The 20,199-nt window shown below is 39.4% G+C and overlaps 1 protein-coding gene across 3 annotated transcripts in view; it reads left to right on the plus strand.

Moving 5' to 3' along the window:
* The first annotated feature begins 1,900 nt into the window (after positions 1-1,900).
* Positions 1,901-20,199, plus strand: part of SPTLC2 (serine palmitoyltransferase long chain base subunit 2) — a 120,846-nt gene continuing 102,547 nt past the window's right edge. Inside the window, exon 1 of one of the 3 annotated variants that reach the window (XR_005030429.2) lies at positions 1,901-2,146. Coding sequence is in view for 2 of the 3 variants with exons in the window: in XM_036913039.2 (XP_036768934.2) it covers positions 2,018-2,146 (129 nt within the window). In the remaining variant the exon portion in view is untranslated. The remainder of the gene's footprint in view (positions 2,147-20,199) is intronic. The other 2 variants (XM_036913039.2, XM_036913038.2) reach the window with 2 other exon arrangements.

The following is a 20,199-nucleotide window of genomic DNA, read 5'->3' on the forward strand; positions in this document are numbered from 1 at the left end:
ATGACGTGCCAAAGTCCCGGGCTGCTGCCCCCTCCCAACCTGAAAAATGTGCCTTAGGCTAGCCAATCCTCGTGCAGCTGTAAATCTAAGCTCTGCCTCTCCCTACCTTCTTTAAAAACTCGCTGCCTGCCCTGCTGAGTGTGACTTCCCCTGCCTGTGATAGCCAGATGGGGGAATATCACCCAGGAACGGCGCTCAAATAAACTGCCTGGCCCTTTGTTGCCTCTCGTCACCTGCTTATTTCGACTAGAATTTATCTTACAGGTACACATTGTTTTATTAATATAATTTTTGCAGTAAGTCTATGAAGCAGTAAGTATTAACTCTTTTGAAGAATTTGGCTTCCAAAGTGGTTAAATACTCAAGATTTTGTTGGGGGAGCGTTGTGTATTTCCTTGGTTCTTTTCCCTGCTGCAACAAAGAATTGAAGGGCAGAGACACAAGTAGTGAAGCAGAGTAAGTTTTATTTAAAGTAACTTAAAGAGAGAAGTGCAGCAGGCAACCTCAGCCAGGAGAGGCGCCCTGAAGTTTGGAGAGAGTTTTAAGATTAAAAGGTTACACACTTAGAAAGTGTGGGTGACCTCAGAGAGAGAAGCGCACCCTGAAAGGTTGAAAAGAGTTTAAAGTTAAAAGGTTATGCACTTAGAAAGTGTGGGCGACCTCAGAGAGAGGGGGGCGCCCGAAAGATTGGGGGTTCCCCCTTTTAAGGATTCTTTAGGAATGTGACCAAGGGCTGTGGGTACAGACTTGTTAAGTGGCCTTTGAATACTTAGAATTAACTTAAACACAAGTAAGTTCCTGCTCTGATTTCTCCCTGGGATATGGGTGTCTTGGTCTGGGAGCAGATCAAACAAATTCTGTTTGCTAAAGAGAAAGTTAAGAATCTTACATTTTTAACTTTCTGGGTATTAAAATACAATCTTTAAGATGGAATCTTTTCTACCTTTTACTATGTTGTTTACGGCTGGGCCTGCATGCTAAATTAGTTGCCTAGGTTACAAACTACTTAATTAGGGCCAGAAGGAGAATAAAACAGCAAGCATATAGGTAAAGGTAAAAAAAGTAAGCTGGGTCTACATGATTAACACAATAAAGAAATGGGCTATGCTGAGGTACCTTCCTTTATCAAACTATTATTCAAACTAATATTATTGAAATACTCAAACACTCCAGGCCAACTTGCTTTAGGCTTTTTGAGCGTTAATTGATTAATTTGCGGTCATTTTTAGTGCACTTTCTGGCCTTTTTCTCTTTCCATCCCGCTTATATCTATTTTCCTGCCTAACGATTTTGCTTTTAGTTATGAGCAGAGCTGGAAGGAGATCAGGTTTCCTGACTTACAAGGGAGTGCTCTTCAAAGAAAATTGTACAGAAAACCTTGACAGGGGCAGATGTGAAGGGCAGAGACATCTGAATTATTCCTTAAGAAATTGTTCCTTAATTCTTAAGAAGGTGAGAGACTGTCAAAAGGCTATTCTATAAACACCCACAGCGGAATTGGCTAATTAAGTAAAGGAGCCCTGTCTTGGGCTTGGAGTCAAACCCAAGAACTTCCCCAGAGGCATGGGCAGAGAGGGCGCCACCTGCCCAGGAGAACCCGGGAACCCGCTCTGGAGACTTGGGCTCAGCCCCCTTTCTTTCCTCACACCCTAATTGGCTACTTCTTCCTGGGCCCCGCCTCCTTAGTGTGAACCATTAAGCAGCCAAGCCCTACCTAGCCCTCTTCGACACCGGCAGCTGCTCCGCTCTCACCTGTGATTGGCCTGGCAGCAGCATGGGCCCGCCTCCCCTCCTCCGGATTGGCCAGCGGTCCGTAGGCTCCAGGCCTCTGGCGAGCCGCGGTCACCGCGGGAGTGAGCCCCGCCTCCCTGTGACGGCCTAGCCGGGAATTGGCAGCGGCGTGCAGCCATTTCCGGTTTCGAGAAGGCGGGTGGGGTGCCGAGCGGGACTGGGAGCCGCCGCCGCTGCTCGTGCCGCCGCCTCCAGAACCTGCCTTGCCCCTGGTGCTGCCGGCACGATGCGGCCGGGGCCCGGAGGCTGCTGCTGCCGTCGCCCGGTGCGGGCGAACGGCTGCGTGGCGAACGGGGATGTGCGAAACGGGTACGTGAGGAGCAGCGCCGCTGCCTGTGCAGCCGTCGCCGGCCAGGTACGGTGAGACCCGGCGGCTAGGCTGGGCCGGGGGCGCTGGGCCGGGACCCCGCGAGCGGCGCGGCTGTGGATCCGGCCGAGGGGCGGCCGAGCTGGCTAGGTCTCGGTGAGCGTCCGCGGGGCGGGCGTGGCTCAGGTGAGCTGGAGGCGGTGTCTGCGCTGGCCAGGCCTGCCCCGGGCGGGAGGGCTCAAGGGCGGCGCGGAGGCTCCCCATTTCTCCGCGTCTGAGGTCTTCTTCTTCCCGGAGGTTTGGGCTCTGCTCACAGCCCAAGTACCCTCCTCTCCCCGATCCAGCCACAAGTGCGGGCCACCCCTCTCGGGAGGCAGGAGTGACCCCTCGGACCAGGGAGGATCCACTCAAGGGCTCTTGGTTCCTTCTCGCGAGGCTCCTTCCTCATGCCCTCGAGGTGGCTGCTTCCTCTTAGATTCCTGAAGCCCTCCGAGGGAAACCACTCTTGGTGTGCCCAGGAGGTAAAGAAAGTTAGGAGGTGGTACTTGATACCACTTACCAGCCTCCTCTACAAGCAAGACATTGAACCACAAATCGGACAATGAAGCCGGCATAAGGCTCTTCTAACCCAGCCTTAGTGAGAGCCCATCCTTGGCTCCCGGTAGAGTTAGGTAGTTCCTTTGACCCTTTGAGCAAGAGTGTTATCACACAGGGAGTTGTTTAACCTGGTGGTGACTTATGATGAGTCTCTATACTAAATAACCAAGGCTGAATCACCGGCCAAACTCTAGGCGGCTCTGAAATGTCTTTGGAAGTTATGAATTCGAGACAGTGATTGTTATCCTTCCATTTCTTTGGGCTGACACTCTGCTGAAATGTGTTCTTAAAAAGGAGCTGATTGAAAAAGCTGCAAGATCAGTGTTGCTGGAGGAGAATGTTATGATACTTGCAGTTGACTTTAATACTTGTAAATCTCTTTCAGGTATTGAGGGAAACATTTTTCCCTCCCCAAAGTAGCCTTTTCCCTCTAGCAGGAGTGTCACTGCTGTAATTTAATTTGGCTTTAACATAAATATCTGGCAGCCTTGTCTCCCAATCAGTAGATAGGATAGATAGGCTTATTACTGTTTGATGTGAAACAGAAAGCAAAGGATTTCTCCAGGTCATGTTGACATACTAAGATTATGAGAATTGGAGAGAAAATACAAAAAAGACAGTGGACCTCCCCTGAAGTTGTGAGCTGTAAGGCAGCATAACCCAGATTCATAATATCTGTGTTCATTTTTAAAGAAATAAGTGTGTAAGAGAGGAAGTGATAAGAATCAGGTCATAAATGATGGAAGGAGTTGTTTTTTAGCAACTTAAATGGCTAGTGGACAAAGTTGTTGGGGTATAGCATGTAATGGAAACCTAATGGAGAGGCAAGTGAGTGGATTATGATTTTTAAGAGGGAAGAGTGTTCAGGAGGAGGGTGTTCGCACTTTAGAGGTGCTTTGTGTTTAAGTGCTCTTTTCATTTAATGTAGGAATTATATTCTGATGGAGTAGTAGATCAGATCCCTCCCATAATACCTCACAGTTTAGCATTTGTAGGCATGTTTCTTCAGAGATTGCCACTAAGAAGATGAAGAAATATTAAGTTGCTAAAATGAAGTTTTAAAATCTGCTTTACTCTAACATCTGGCTCACTTTTCTAATACATGTTAGTGAAAAATTCCACTCAAGGCACTTTGGTGGCATTTGGAAGAATGGTCTAATGGAATGTGCTAAAGAATATTGTCTTTTAATGAACAGGAGAGAAGTTAGAAACTTCTAAGATCTCTTTATACTCTCAAGAATCCATATGTCTGTGTTTGACATGGATTCTACCTACCAACTCCCATTACGCTACTGGATTTGGCAGGTGAAGTACATGCTTGCCACTTTGTTGGATTTGGGTTTAGAGTTTAAGTAAATAGATCTTGTGGTATAGGAAGAGCATATGAAACAATCAGAGGTTACTGCTTCTGTTTTTTATTTTCTTCCCCGATTTTTTTTTGTGTGGTGAAACACATAATGTAACAGTTACTATCTTAACTGAAGACTAATTAACATACCACGTACGATTCGGTGGTATTAAATACATTCATAATGCTGGTCAGCCATCACCACCATCCATCTCTGTCATTCTTTTCCTCTTGAAAGACTGAAACTGTGTACACATTAAGCAGTATCTCCCCACTCTCCTTTTTTCCTAGTCCGTGGTAACCACCATTCAACTTTCTGTCCATATGAATATGACTACTTGTAAATACCTCATTTAAATGGAATCATACAATATTTATCCTTCTGTTACTGGCTTACTTCTTTGTCATAATGTCCTCATGGTTCACCCATGTGATAGCATGTGTCACAGTTTTCTTACTTTTTAAGGCATTGAATGAAATATTCAGTAATATTCCACTGAATGTATGTACCACATTTTGCTTAGCCATTCATCTGTCAGTGGACATCTTTCAATGGTTGCTTCCATGTTTTAGCTATTGTGAGTAATGCTGTGAGTTAAGTGTATGAATATCTCTTTGAGACCCTGCTTTCAGTTCTTTTGGATATATACCCAGAAGTGGAATTGCTGGATCATACAATAATTCTGTTTTTAATATTTTGAGGAAATGCCATATTGTCTTCCACAGTGGCTATGCCATTTTACATTCCTATCAGCAGTGCACAAGAGTTCCAATTTCTCCACATCCTAACACTTTTTTTTTTTAATTGTAGCTGTGAGATATTAGGGAAATATATTTATCTGACCCTGGTTCCTGGCACAGAAGTCCTAAAACTTGTGTGATTTCCTAAGTGATAGGAACACGAGGACCATCTCATGTTCTAATATTTGGTCTTCGACTCCGATTCCTAACAGAGTTCCTAAATCCCTTGGAATTTCCTGAGTGATAAGCAGTGTTTTTTGTTGTAATGAGATGACTCTGGGTGAGCTCCTAGATGGGGGCTGGTCACCAGAAAGACCAAGCCATGGTTAGAAGCTTGGAATTCTTAGCCCCACTCCATTCTCTAGAGAGGGGAGAGGGGCTGGAAATAGAGTTAATGATTGATCACACCTATGTGATGAAGCCTCTGTAAAAATATCAAAAATATCGGGTTCAGAGAGCTTGTAGGTTGGCGATCCTGTGAAGGTGCTGGGAAGTGACCCATCCCTTCTCACTTACCTTGCCCTACGCATCTCTTCCAGCCAGATGCTCATCTGTATCAATTTGTCATCTTTTTATAAGGAACTGGTAAACAGTAAGTAAACTGTTTTCCTGAGTTCTTGAGCCACACTACCAAGTTAATTGAAACAGAGGGAGGGGGTCATGGAAAACTGATTTATAGCTTATTGGTCAGACCACAGGTGGCATCTGAGTGAGGGTGGGGAGAGTCCTGTGGGACGGAGCCCTTAACCTGTGGGATCTGATGCCATCTCCAGGTAGATAGTGTCAGAATTGAGTTAAATTGTAGGACACCCAGCTGGTGTCATAGTATTGCTCTGTGGTGTGGGAAAAGTCCACATATGTTGTCAGAAGTGTTGAGGGGCACTGTGAGAATAAAGGAGAAACATGACGACAGTATAGGGTTTTTTTTCTTTACAGTGGACATCCTCATGGGTTTACTGTTTTCTAATGATGACGGTAGAGTTTTCACAAGAAGTACCCAGCCATAAAGCAGTAATTTTTCCTCCCTTCCATTCAGATGAGTAAGAGGAGGGTCAGCCTTTAGTTGGAGTGAATGGTAGCAGTTAGCATTAGGGAAGCCTTGAAAAGAGTTAGAATTGGAAGCTTTGGCAGAATTAGAGCTGGAAGGAACCTTTAGGGGTTTATGTAATTCAGTTCCTTTATCTCTTTGTAGGACTTTCTTTGAGCTAATCTTGATAGATGATTCTACCCTACTTTTAAAGACCTAGAGGATTTGCAGGAAATTTTCTCAGCTGCGTGTTGCAGTATTCAGTGACCTGAATTACCAAGAGTTTCTTACATTTTCTTTAACATTTGATTAAATAAATGCCATATTTGGGTTGCATCTGAAATATAATACTGTTTGTTTTTACTTTTAAAGATCCTTGTTAACAGCCCTTTTAAAAAGATCTTACATTTCTTTATAGAACTTTTGAGGTTTGGACACATATTACCTTCCTAATTAGTTAACAAGTATAGATGGGGTAAAAATTACCTGCCTTTGAGACAGTTTTGAACCTAACGTTCTTCCCTTTAGGAGTAATTTTAATGAAATATTAGAAGGATGACAGTTTTCTACCTGCCAGAATAAATAACATTCCTCTGGGAGAACTGGGATACAAATTATGTTCTTACTTAAATAATAAGATAAGCAAGTAGAACAAAGTGCTGGTCCTTCTACTTTATACCTAGAAGGAGGCAATGAATAATTTCTAAAGGGTGATTTACTAAATAGCTTCTAACTTTTGTTTCCACTGAGAGGAAACAGTAACTGAGAAAAGAAGTTAATTATGAGACCAGAACAGGAGGAGTAGCTTGAATGGCCAGTATACCTGTTCAGGTTTCACAGGGCTTGATGATACATCTGAAGACTTCAGGGCTTTGCAAAAATAGTGTTGTAACAATTTATAACTTGTGGGACTAGATTCTTGTTTCAAATGGTTTTGTTCCAAGGAGAACATTTCAATTATTAGATTTGAAAGATTCCAGAGTCGTTTGAGGTACTCAGAAATTCTCTTTAATAAAAATTATTGGGACGTGAAAACTATTTAATGTACAAACCACTGTATTCATAAGATAATATTTTGGAATTTGGATATTCAGGAAAGGCAGCCTTGTCCACTTTCTGAGGTTGGCCTAGGTGCCCTAGAAAGTTTGTAGTGCTCTGAGCAAGATAGTTAATTGGTTGAGATTCAATTAGATTCAGTTTTTGAAAGAAAGAAGCAGTGTTTATTGGCAGAATAGGCAATTGAGAGGGATGGGTAGAGGCTGTGTTTGAATCTCAGTGGGTGTGCCTTACTTGATTAAATACATGGTTTGTGGCCTCAAAAGTCAGTTGCCTTCTGAATAGCTTCTAAGAAGTCTTCTGTAATTTGTAATTTGTAATTTGTGATGAATTAAGCAAGTGAGCCCTTTGCTCTTGACCTGTTTCACCTCACAATTTATCTTACATTTGTTGTCATTAAGACTACCTTCAACACCCATTATGAAGGTTAAGGTGGCTCTTTTTCCTTTTGTTTTAAAATAATTTTTGCTGCTCATTGTGGAAAGAACACATGTATACTGTAGGACTCTAAAGGATTGGGTACACCCTGTGTTGGGGATTTCATTTTTTAACGTGGTCTGTTGAAATTCAGTCTGATGCTTTCTAAGTACACTGAGAAATGCAGTTGTACTGAGACTATGGTTGTGATCCAAACTTATTCCAAATAATACATACTGAAGTTGGGAGAAATATTCAATTATTTTTGTAATCTGCAAAGATTCAGAAACTGTTGTGCAGATAGAGTACTGATCTGTCAGATGTGATGGTTTTGGATCATCCTAAATAAGCCTTTTGCTGCGTAATTAGTAAGCCCCTTCAGCACATAAGTGAAGTTTTCCTACGGTAGTCCCCCTTATCTGTGGGGAATACCTTCCAGGACCCCCAGTGGATGCCTGAAACCTTGGATAGCACCAGTACTATATATACTTTGTTTTTTTACTGTATATACATACCTGTCATAAAAGTTTAATCTACAAATTAGGCATAGTAAGAGATTAATACAATAACTGAAAATAGGATTACAACAACATACTGTAATAAAAGTTACACGAATGGTCTCTCTCAGAATATCTTTTTATATGGTACTTACCTTTCTTCTTGTGGTGATGTGAGATAAGATGATTAAATGTCTGTGTGATGAGTGAAGTGAGATGAATGGTGTAGGCATTCTGATGTAGCGTTCAACTACTGTTGACTTTCTGGTGACAAGTCGGAAGGAAGATCATCTGCTTCCAGACTGTGGGTGACCACAGGTGAGTAAAACCCCAGATAAGGGGGAACTACTCTATTTACATTGGGCCTGGTATATAATAGGAACTCAGGAGATCTCAGTTGAATGAATGAATGGGTGGGAGTTGGAACCGTGGGAGTTGGTAGGTAGAAGACAGCATAAGCAAGAAAGGAGACACCACAGATACAATGTTGCAGAATCATAATGTTCCTGGGAGAAGACAGACAGACAGACAGACACACACACACACACACACACACACACACACAATCATAATGTTCCTGGGAGAAGACAGACAGACAGACACACACACACACACACAATCATAATGTTCCTGGGAGAAGACAGACAGACACACACACACACACACACACACACACACACACACACAATCATAATGTTCCTGGGAGAAGACACACACACACAATCATAATGTTCCTGGGAGAAGACAGACAGACAGACACACACACACACACACACACCTGAAGAAGGTTGATTGTGAAAGAACAGAAGCATTACACACACACACACACACACAATCATAATGTTCCTGGGAGAAGACAGACAGACAGACACACACACACACACACAATCATAATGTTCCTGGGAGAAGACAGACAGACACACACACACACACACACACACACACACACACACACAATCATAATGTTCCTGGGAGAAGACACACACACACAATCATAATGTTCCTGGGAGAAGACAGACAGACAGACAGACACACACACACACACACCTGAAGAAGGTTGATTGTGAAAGAACAGAAGCATTACACACACACACACACACACACACACACACGAAGAAGGTTGATTGTGAAAGAACAGAAGCATTAGGAAGTGGTGTGAGAAAGCCCAGGGAAACAAGTTGCAATCATAAAGGAGGGGTAAGGAATATCTTGGTGATGAGAAGCCAAGGATAATAATAGTAGTAGGTATCGTTTACTGTGACCAGTACCTCTCCAAGCTTCTTTATCTAATCTTCACAAGGGCTTTGCTAGGTAAATGTTATCCCCTTTTTATAAATAAGAAGGCTGAATTCCAGATCACTGAAATAGCCCAGTTAGTGAGTTGATAGAGCCTGTGTTGTCTTCTGGTTTGTCTTACTCTATTATGCTACTGGATTTGGCAGTTTAGAACTTACTGGTAACTTTTGGGGAGTTTTAATAAATCGGATATTAAACATGACAATATATTTCATCTCTTGAGAGTTGATGATAGAGGGTAGTCTTGTCTTGGAATTTTACTGAGATGTACTGCCTCTCCCCACTGCGTGCTGCACATACTAGAGAAAATAGTTTGGGGCTTTGTGCTTGTCATACAAGCTATGCCACACTCTGACATATTTCTAGATTTTCTAGAAGTGTTCTCTTTCCTGGCAGTCAAAGTTTGAAAAGTAGAGAATCCACATTTTTTTCTTGCAATCAGGACAAATTCCCTAGCTGTGCAATAAGATCTCACATGGAATGGACTGAGAAGTGCTTCCAAAGCTAGTTGTAAAACAGGCTTATATTTTGACATTACTGCTGTCCTATTGAAAGCTCAAAACTGGAGGCCTCCGAGTATATCTGCATGGGAACGTTTCAGTCCAGTGGTGTTCTGTGCACTCTGGCAGTGGTGTTCTGCATGGGAGTCACCGCTCTCACTTACCACCCACGTCTTCTCTGTAGCACTTTCCTATCTCCAGATAAGCATCATGGAATAACAGATGAATATAACAGGAGATTAGAGTAGGAGTGCAGCTCTGCCACAGGCTCTGCACCTTCCTCTGAGTTCTCTCCCACCTCTGACATGTTCTGGACTGTGACCCCATGCCCTTCACTCTGTGGTTTTGCAGTGGACACCAGCTGCAGAGACAACGTGGTTCACATCAATTTCCCTGCTCTGGCAATACTCCCTGATACACAAGGGTGGGCCCCTGGTGGTCACGTCTGTGCAGTATGACCCTGTTTCCTGGGTCGTAAGTGACTGACACAGTGGTGGGCACCTATGCCAAAATTAACCTAGCAACCCTCTCACAGGGATTTAAAATTTCAGGGGAGAAAGTTTGCCCTTTACACCTGCATTATACTCCGTATGAGAGTTTATATACCTGAAAAGTTCTATCATTTTTTTTTTTTTTAGTTTTAAAAGCAAGTATTTCTTTTAACATTTGTATATTTTCAGTAAAATTTTAAATGAACATATGTAGTGTTTGTCTTGTCAACATAGTTTACATACTATTTCATCTGAAAATACAGGAGTTGGAAAGTACCATACTTGCAGAACATTAGACCCATACATTAAAGCATAAAGAAAATAAATAGCTCCCAAAATTCTGTAACCCCAAAATAACTACCCACTGTAACATTTTGATGTATATCCTGCCAGACAAATATATATATGGATGGGGTGATACAGTTTTATATAAATCATGCTACATATGTTCTACATTTTTTCCCTCTTAATATCATTAATGTATCATCAGTTAATATAGACATTCTTTTAAAGAGTACATAAATCCCATAAAAATGGATTTATAGTGTAATGTACTTAACCAATCCCCATGCATAATGTTTGGATTTTTCCCAATATTTCCAATATGTGAACACTTTGTACATCTCTTTACACTTTTGATGTTTTGGTTAGGAAAAATTCTTAGAAATGAGGTTGCTTATACAAGAAGTGTGTGTATTTTTACATACATATGTATTTTAGATTCTGATCAGAATATCATTCTATAAGGTAAAATGCAATATAAGGAGACCTTAAAGGTAGTTTTGAAAGTTTTCTTATTTCTAAGGTTCAGGTGACCATTTTTTTAATTGATCCAAACCTCATCTTTAAATGAATAAAACCGCTGTCTGAAAATATAATGTTATAGTATCATCTTTGGTTTCCAAAGTATAGTGAAAATGTGGTACAAATGTCATTTTCCTCAAGTTGATCTTTAAGGCAATACGGTTCCAGTTAAAATCCTACCTTGTAAAGTGTTTTTTTCTTCTCTTTCTTTCTCTCCCTCCCTCTCTCCTTATTTCTTGACAAACTGATTCTAAAATTCATGTAAAAAAGCAAAAGGCCAAGAAGAGCCAACACAATTTTAAAGGAAAATGAGGTGGGAGAAATCACCTTCATTACATAATAAGACTTACCATAAAACTGTAGTAATTGATTAGGCAGTATGATTTTGATCAAACAATAGAGAACTGGAACAGAATAGAAAATACAGAAAAAGCACACTGTGAGTACTGAATTTGATAATCGTGGTAACATTTCAGATCAGTAGGAAGTAGATCGCCTTTGTATTAAGTGGTGCTGAGACAAGGGGCTTTCTTTTCTTTAATGTCCCATTGTTTTCTCTTTTATCAAATGTATATCACAGTGGTAAAATCCTCCTCCCCTGCCCCCCACCCACTCCCCTCCCCGTTGGTAATCACTAGTCACTTCTCAGTGTCTATGAGTCTAATGCTGTTTTGTTTATTCTGTTTTGCTTTGTTTTTATATTCCATAAATAAGTGAAATCATCTGGTATTTGTCTTTCTTTGCCTGGCTTATTTCACTGAGCATAATTCCCTCTAGATCCATCCATGTTGTTGTAAATGGCAGTAGTTCTTTTCTTTTTATGGCTGAATAATATTCCATTGTGTGTATATAACACATTTTCTTATCCATTCAGCTATTAATGGATACTTAGATTGGTTCTATATCTTGGCTCTTGCAAACAGTACAGCAATAAACATAGGGGTGCAGATACCTATTTGAATCAGGTTTTTTTCCTCTAGGAATGGAATTACTAGGTCAAATGGTATTTCTATTTTTAATTTTTTGAGGAACCTCATACTGCTTTCCACAGCTGTTGCACCAATTTACAGTCCCACCAACAGTATAGGAGAGTTCCTATTTCTCCACACCCTTGCCAGCATTTGTTATTTCTTATCTTTTAAATAGTGGCCATTCTAACTGGTGTGAGGTGATATCTCATTGTAGTTTTAATTTGCATTTCCCTGATGATGAGTGATGTGGAGCATCTTTTCATATGTCTGTTGGTCTGTATTTCTTCTTTGGAGAAGTGTCTGTTCAGTTCCTCCACCCATTTTTTGATCGGGTTATTTGTTTTCTGAGTGTTAGGGTGTAGATACAAGCTGCTTTCTATGTGGATAAGGAAAAGGAAAAAATACCTCACACCATTTTTGTAAAGTCAATTTCAGGTTTTTAGATATACAAATGTGAAAATCAAATATAAAACTGTAGCTTATCAGAAAAATATTTGCAACCTCAGAAATAGTGAATTTCCTAAAACCACCAAAGCACAAATTATAAAGGTTTATAAATTTGTTTAAACTTTTGCATACAACAGAATCAAAAAGAATAAAATGTTTAGGAAAAAAATTTAATAGAAAAAGTTCAAGACTTGTACACTTAAAACTACAAAACATTTTGAAGGAAATTAAAGGTCTAAGTAAATGCATAGATATCCAATGTTCAGGGATTGAAAGACAGTCTTTTTAAGATGGAAAAACTCTTCAAATTGATATGCAAATTTAGTGCAACCCCTGTCAAAATGCAAGCTGACATTTTTAGAGACATCAACAAACTGATCCTAAAATTCATATGTAAATGTTAGGAACCCAAAAGATTAGTTTTGAAAAAGAGCAAAGTTAGAGAACTCTTCCTGATTTCAAAACTTACTATAAAACCACAGTAATCAAGACAGTGTGGTGCAGGCATAAGTATATACATACAGACTAATGGAATATTGAGAGTCAGGAAATAAATCCTTGTGTTTAGAGTCACTGATTTTCTACAAGAGTGTCAGATAAATTGGGGTCAGGGGAGAATGACCTTTTCAACAAGTGTTGTGGAGACAACTGGATATTTCCATGCAAAATAACTAATTTGGTTTCTTACCTCATACCATATTTTAAAAATTAAGTCAGAATGGATCAAAGACCTAAATGTAAGTTAGAACTATAAAATTCTTAGGAAAAATGCAAAGATATAAATCTTTGTGAATTTGATTAGATACTTTTTTTTGATATGACTCAAAAGCATAAGCAACCAAAGGACAAATAAATGATTTGATTGGTTTAAAATAAAAACTTGTGTACTTCAGAGGACACCATTCAAGAAAGGGAGAAGACAGTTTACAAAATGGGAGAATTTATTTGCAAATCATATAGCAGTTAAGGGGCTTGTTATCTACAATATATAAAGTACTCTTACAACTCAACAATAGAAAGACAACACTATTTTAAAATGGGCAAAGTATTTGAATAGATAGTTCTTCAAAGAAGACATACAAATAGCTAATAAGTACAAAAAAAGATGCTCCACATCATTAGTCATTAGGGAAAGCAAATCAAAATCACAGTGAGGTACTGCTTCACACCTACTAGAATAGCTAAAATAAGAGCCAGACAGTAACAATTTTGGTGAGGATGTGGAGAAATTGGAACCCTTATACATTAGTGGTGGGATCATAAAATGATGCAGCCATGTTGGAAAACAGTTCTTAAAATGTTAAAACAGAATTCCTATATGACCCAACAACTCTACTTTCTAGAGAAATGAATACATACAGACACAAAAACTTTTACATGAGTGTTCATAGCAGCATTATTCATAATGGCCAAAAAATGGAAGCAATCCAAATGACCATCAACTAATGAATAGGTAAAAAAAAAAGGTATATCCATAGAGTGGAATATTATTCAGACATGAAAAGGAGCGGAGTACTGATAAATGCTCCATCATGGAAGAAAGAGACATTGTGGTAAGTGTAAAAAGCCAGACATAAAAGGCTCCACACTGAATGATTCTACTTATATGTCCAGGATAGGTATATCCATCGAGAAAGAAACTAGATTAGGAGATTGCCAGGAGCTGGGGCAAAGGGGAAATGGGGAGTAACTTCTAATAGGTGTGGAGTTTCTTTTTGGGTGATGAAAATTTTCTAAAATTAAGTTATGGTGATGGTTGCATCACTGTGTAATGTAATGAAAACCACTGACTTGTACACTTGGAAAGGGTAAATCTAATGGCATATTGTTAATTATATCTCAGTAAAACTGTTATTTGAAAAACAGAAGCCTTCTTTCTGCACAACATGACCCCACAAAGTGTCACCAAAACTGAAAAATAAGCTCTGGGCTAGGAGGAAATATTTGGAACACGTTACCGGTAAAAAGTTAGTATCCAGACTACAAAGCCCTGCAAATCAACAAGCAACAAACATGTGGCCCAGTAGAAAAATGGGTGAAAGATAGGAACTAGCAAGTCACCAAAGAAGAAAACCTGATTGAAAATAAGTCTGTAAATATGCTCATTCTCACCAGTCTTCAAGTTACTGTAAGTTAAAACAGTGAGATACTGTTTTCCTCTTTGCCATTTTGAAAGCTATGAAAATATGAGCATTAAATGTTGACCATGATGTATGGCAGTGGGAATTTGATATGTAGCAGTATTTAACTGCTCTTAGTATAGATTGGTACAATTGCTTTGGAAAACAATTTGACAATTTTTGGAAAAGTTGAAATACACACATTCTTAACGATTGCCCTACTAATGCCTGTATCTAGGTATGTAGGATAGCAGAGGTTGTCAAACATTTTTGTTTCGACCTACACTAAGAAATAGCATTTTAATATCAATACACACATAAAATATGTATATTTTATGTATACATACATACATACAACTGAAACAAAAGTTTCTTAAATCAGTACTTACCCTTGAAGAGTGCAACACAGTGTGTTAGTCTTTATTCTGAACCACTCAATATGTTTTTAACTGAAAGTTTAAATGCTGTAAATTATAAATCACAAAGCAGTAAACTGATATTGTGACCCACTGATAGGTTGTAACCCACAATTTGAACACTTTTATTTTGCTAGAGCTGCCATTACAAAGTACCATGGACTCGTTGGCTTAAGCAACAGAAGTGTCTTTTCTCTTAATTCATAAAAATGTATTTTCTTATAATTCAGACAGTCTGAGATCAAGATGTGGATAGGGTTGGTTTCTTCTAGGCCTTTCTTCTTGATGTGTAGGTGACCATCTTCTCCCTTTGTCTTCATCACATTGTCTTTCCTCTCTGTTCACATTTCTTCTTATGAGAACACTGGTCATATTGCATTACAGCCCACTGTAATGACCTCAGAGCCCAGTTTAATGACCTTTAACTTAATTGTCTCTTTAAAGACTGCATCCAACTACAGTCAAAGGTATTGGGTGTTAGGACTTCAGCATAATGAGTCTTGGGTGGATGAGTTCAGCCCATAACACTGTCTTCCCAAGAAATTCTGCTCATGGACACAAGGAGACATTTAAGAATGTTTACTGTAAAAATGCAATAACAAAACACTGGAAATAGCCTTATGTTCATTAGTAGGAGAATGGAAAAAAAATAAGAAAAACCAGCATGACGTATTCATGCAGTGTAATACTATACAGTGAAAACATGAAGCTAGGTCTGTATTATGAATGTGGGTATATCTCAGAAATACGTTGTTAAGCAAAAGTTGCAGAAAGATACAGTAAGTATATAAGGATTAAAACATGCAGGACAATGTTGTATATGGCTATGGATATAGTAAAGGTATTTTTAAAATGCATGGAAATGATAAACAACAAATTGAGGGTAGCTTTTATACCTTTAGGGAAGTAGGGAAATAGCATTTCCCTAGGGCAGACTTCTTAAATTTAAGCCGATCATGACACACTCTTGAAGGCCTCTAATCACTGGTAACAAAATGTAAAGTATCTATGGGCTTCCAAGGCCCTGTATCATCTGGCTCTCCCACACCCCTCTAATTTCATATCCTGCCAGGTCGCTGCACTCCAGCCAAGGTGGCCTTTCTGCTCTTCCCAGAACACATCAAGCACACCTGCCTCAGGGACTTTTACCTTTCAGTTACCTCAGCCTGGAAGACGTTTTTCCTTAGTTCTCTTCTCCACTCGGTGTAGGCCGTGGCCTTCCCCTGGCCTCCTTCAGGGAGGATGTCTGCCGGTCCTGTCTGAAATGCTCTCCTCTGTCCCTGCCCTTTTTTTTTTTTTCTGATTATAGCTCTCACAACTGCCTGATATTTTATTGTATCTCTATTTTCTTATTTATTGTCTCTCTCTCTGCAGTGTGTGGTAGTTATTCTAGTGCTCAGATAATGCCTAGCCCATAGCACAGGCTTAATAAATATTAATGGAGTAAGTGAATGAATGAAAGAATGAATGATAACATTAGTGCTTTATTTAATGGGGAAAAAGATCTAAAGCATATAAGCTACTGGCTGTTTTGAAAAATCTAGATGTTGAATATATTTTTCTCTTTTTTTTGTATTTATTATAGCATGATACCTCATATATACTTGCTGGTTGACAAAAACCAGTTTCCTTAAATAATGTTATAAACATAGGTGAGACATGGATTGTGGTACACGTGCCATTAAAGAAACCCATAGTGTAATTGTTAGTGTTTCAGGTTTACAGGGGGCGGGGGGTTAAAAACAATAGGGACATACTGAATGTTCTCATTATTAGGGATGATGGCGCCTGAGGAGTAGGAAGAGGCCAGCGATGGTCTTGATGGTCTGAAAATGGCACGGACACACCCTAGAATATTTTATTAACTTTCCATTAGCTCTTCTAACACCTCTTCCCACTGTCTTCTGAGTCGCTGGTTGGTACTTCAAGTCAGCACTGACTTCCTGCCATGCCTTCCTTTCTCATCTTGATTTGAAATGCGGAGAAGCTGGGCTTAGAAACCTGGTTTGTGATCACCAATTAGGCTGTAATACAACTGTCTGTTGGAGACCTCTGCTCTATGTGCTAAAGGGTAATATCTTTATCACCTCCAGTATAGGCTTGGCTGGTATATAGGAAAAGGAAGCAGGTTATTTCCAGGAAAACTAAGTCAGTGCTAGTTCTGGTTCTCCCAAAACAGATGTTTTCTCAGTAGAGGAAACTCATACAACTATTTATCTCAATCCAAGTATAGCTAGTAATATGAATAGCAGAAACAGCTAATTATAAGCAAAAATGAACACAAGGATGAATTTAAAGTGAAATTCTAATTTTGAAGCAACTTTGATTTTAAAACAATTAGATTAAGTTGTAGTATCTGAAATAAAGGAAAATGTGATGCATAGAAAAATCTCAGGAATATGACTAAGAAATGGCAATAAATGGGGTTTAACTTGAATTCTAGTGCCAACTTCTAATTTAACTTTTTTGTGACTGTGGGTAGATTACTTAATCTCCTTGATTTGGTCATTTAGTCATGTGAAGAGGAAGAGTGAGATAGCTTTAGAATCACTTGTAAAAGAAATGCTTCTTACTTTGTATGCATTTTTCATCCTGCATATTTAAATGCAAATTCCTTTAGACAGTGTTCTTTCAGAGTTTCTTTATTCTCTTTTATCTCAAAAGTCATGTTGATCTTTGCATACTTTTTCTCTAAAGAAAAAAAACTGCAGAATTCTTGAAGGCAAAGATTATCTTTTATTTGTATCATCAAATATGGAGTATAATTCCTGACTATCGACATATGGATAGAAATGAAATATTTGTTGAAGAAGTGAAAAGAAGTAAATGATTATGATGATTTTAAGCTCCTTGGTATAATGAGGGCTCTGGGTTCCTAGAATAGGCTTTGATGTTTGAAAATTGTTTTTGCAGCTTTGGAAATGTTCAGAAATTAAACAGGAGGGCTCTCCATTTTTGAACATGAGGAATTTAAAGAGGGGGAAGATCAATGAAAGATTTCTTAAGGCTAGCAGCACTGAAATAATGAGAGGTGAATGTGTAGACTGCTGTATACTGTGCCTTCTTTTTTTTTTTACTGTGTCTTCTTGCTCTCTCAGTCACATTAATATTCCCTCCCTGCCTCCTGGGAATGTAGAAGTTTTTGATTAATTACTGGACATTATGTATAAAAGACCTGCAGAGACTAAAGTCAGTGTTTTTGTCTTTTGCTGTCTTAGATATGGTGAGGGGCTGAGCATTGCTTTCTAACTGGGGGTTGAGCTCGATGGGGCTGGACTGAAGCTTTCAGGTGGTTCAGTCCATTCTAGTGAGCACAGTGAGTGTCAAGGATGGGATCCATTGTGTATTTGCTGCCGGCCCCTCCCTCTAGTATGACTTTATTTCCTATGCATTGTAATGTGGTTGATTTCAAGTCACATTTCTACTCTAGCTCTCCAGCTTCTTCAGCTCTTGGTAAATGTCCTATGCAGAAAACTGGGCTTATATCTGGGACTTTTCTATAACTCAAGCTGTCATACCTCCTATTAAGCTGTTTTAATCTCCACTTATTTTTCTTTCTCTTGATAGAGTTCTTCTGCCTATGGCAAGCTCAGTTACCATCAGTCCATGCTCAAACTATGCAAATACCACCAAGAGAGAAAATAACTGGCAGTTTCAGCTCACTAAGGAAAGGCTCTTTCCTTTCTAGATTTTTAGGTCATCTTGTCTTCTTTGCTTTGCATAGAAGACAATTATTCAATGTCTTTAAAACTATTTCTTGTTTAGAGTATTCTGTATAGTTTTATCTAGTTCTGTTAAAGAGATAGCTTGTCTCTACCTGTTAACTCCAACCTGGAAGTGAAAGTCTAAATATTGTTTTTTGATTTTTTTTGTTTTTGTTTTTGTTGCTATAAACGTGACACAACAATACAGTTGCTCAAACAAGATAGGAATTTCTCTTTGTAGAGTCTGGAGGTGAACAGGTCATCCTGTATAGGTAGGTTATGAGGCATCTTTGTTGTTCTGCAGTCTTTTAAGATGTCTACATTAGCATCTGAATCTTCATCCACATCTACATTGCAGGCCAGAGGCAGAGGGAAGATGAAATGTAGGGAAAGCAATTGCTGTTTTAAAGGGTGTAATCCTGTCCTGACCCATCACTTCTGTTCATTTCTTACTGACCAGAATTTCAGCACACAGATACTCCTAGCTGCAAAAGAGATTGGGAAATGCAGACTGTATCTGGCTGGGTGGCCATGTACCCAGCTAAAACTGAGCAATTGTATTACTGAAGGGATGATACAGAGAATGTATACAGGGAGCCAGTTAGTGGTTTCTTCACACTGTAATATAAACAGAAGTTTTAACTAGTTTTTTTCCTAAATAGCCAATTTTCTTAAACTCTTGTATTAAATAATCTACTATTTCCCTTTTAGTTTGTGATTTTTCTATCATGAAATAGTCTTGTTTAATGGTAATGAGCATGTTCTCTATAGTTAGATAAACTTAGACAAGTGCTGTCTGAATTTTGATTGCAGTCTTCTGTTGCCCTTTTATAAAATAGTAGTTCTGGTTTTTTTCTTTCTTTTTTTTTTTTTTTTGGTCTTCAGGTGAATTAATGTAAGCTTGGAGGCTAACTATAGAAGGGGATTAGAATCTGTGTCCCTTAATATAGGGAAGTACCTACTAATAATTTTGAACCAGGTATTCCTTATCTTAGATAGCATAGTAACAGTATTCCAAATTCATAAAACTGACAAAGTTGAGAGCCATTTAAATAAAAGTACTCAAACCTAAAAGTTTGCATGCTGTGCTAACATAAATACCCAGTCATTGAGTGTAGAAAAGAAATCCAGGAGATTTTAATATACAATCTATATCTGTTATATTTCTTTCAGTTAATTGCAACAGAAACTAATTCTAGCTAAAGAAAAAGGTGCTTTGTTGCAAAGATAATAGATACCGGGGGGAAAAAAATGGGGAGGAATTGATGAACAACTCAGAAAAGTCACAGAGGCAGAAATAGCACAGAGCTTGAGACCTCAGTGGTGGGAGTTTGTAAACATTTTCTTCAGGACTTTGGAGGCCCTGTGCCCTTCAGACTCTTTACCCACTGAAATTTTAAATCCCTGTGAGAGGGTTGCTAGGTTAATTTTGGCATAGGTGCCCACCACTGTGTCAGTCACTTACGACCCAGGAAATAGGGTCATACTGCACAGATGTGACCACCAGGGGCCCACCCTTGTGTATCAGGGAGTATTGCCAGAGCAGGGAAATTGATGTGGACCATGTTGTCTCTGCAGCTGGTGTCCACTGCAAAACCACAGAGTGGAGGGCATGGGGTCACAGTCCAGAACATGTCAGAGGTGGGAGAGAACACAGAGGAAGGTGCAG

This window comes from Manis pentadactyla, chromosome 11, assembly GCF_030020395.1.
Source record: "Manis pentadactyla isolate mManPen7 chromosome 11, mManPen7.hap1, whole genome shotgun sequence".
Taxonomy (NCBI): Eukaryota; Metazoa; Chordata; class Mammalia; order Pholidota; family Manidae; genus Manis; species Manis pentadactyla.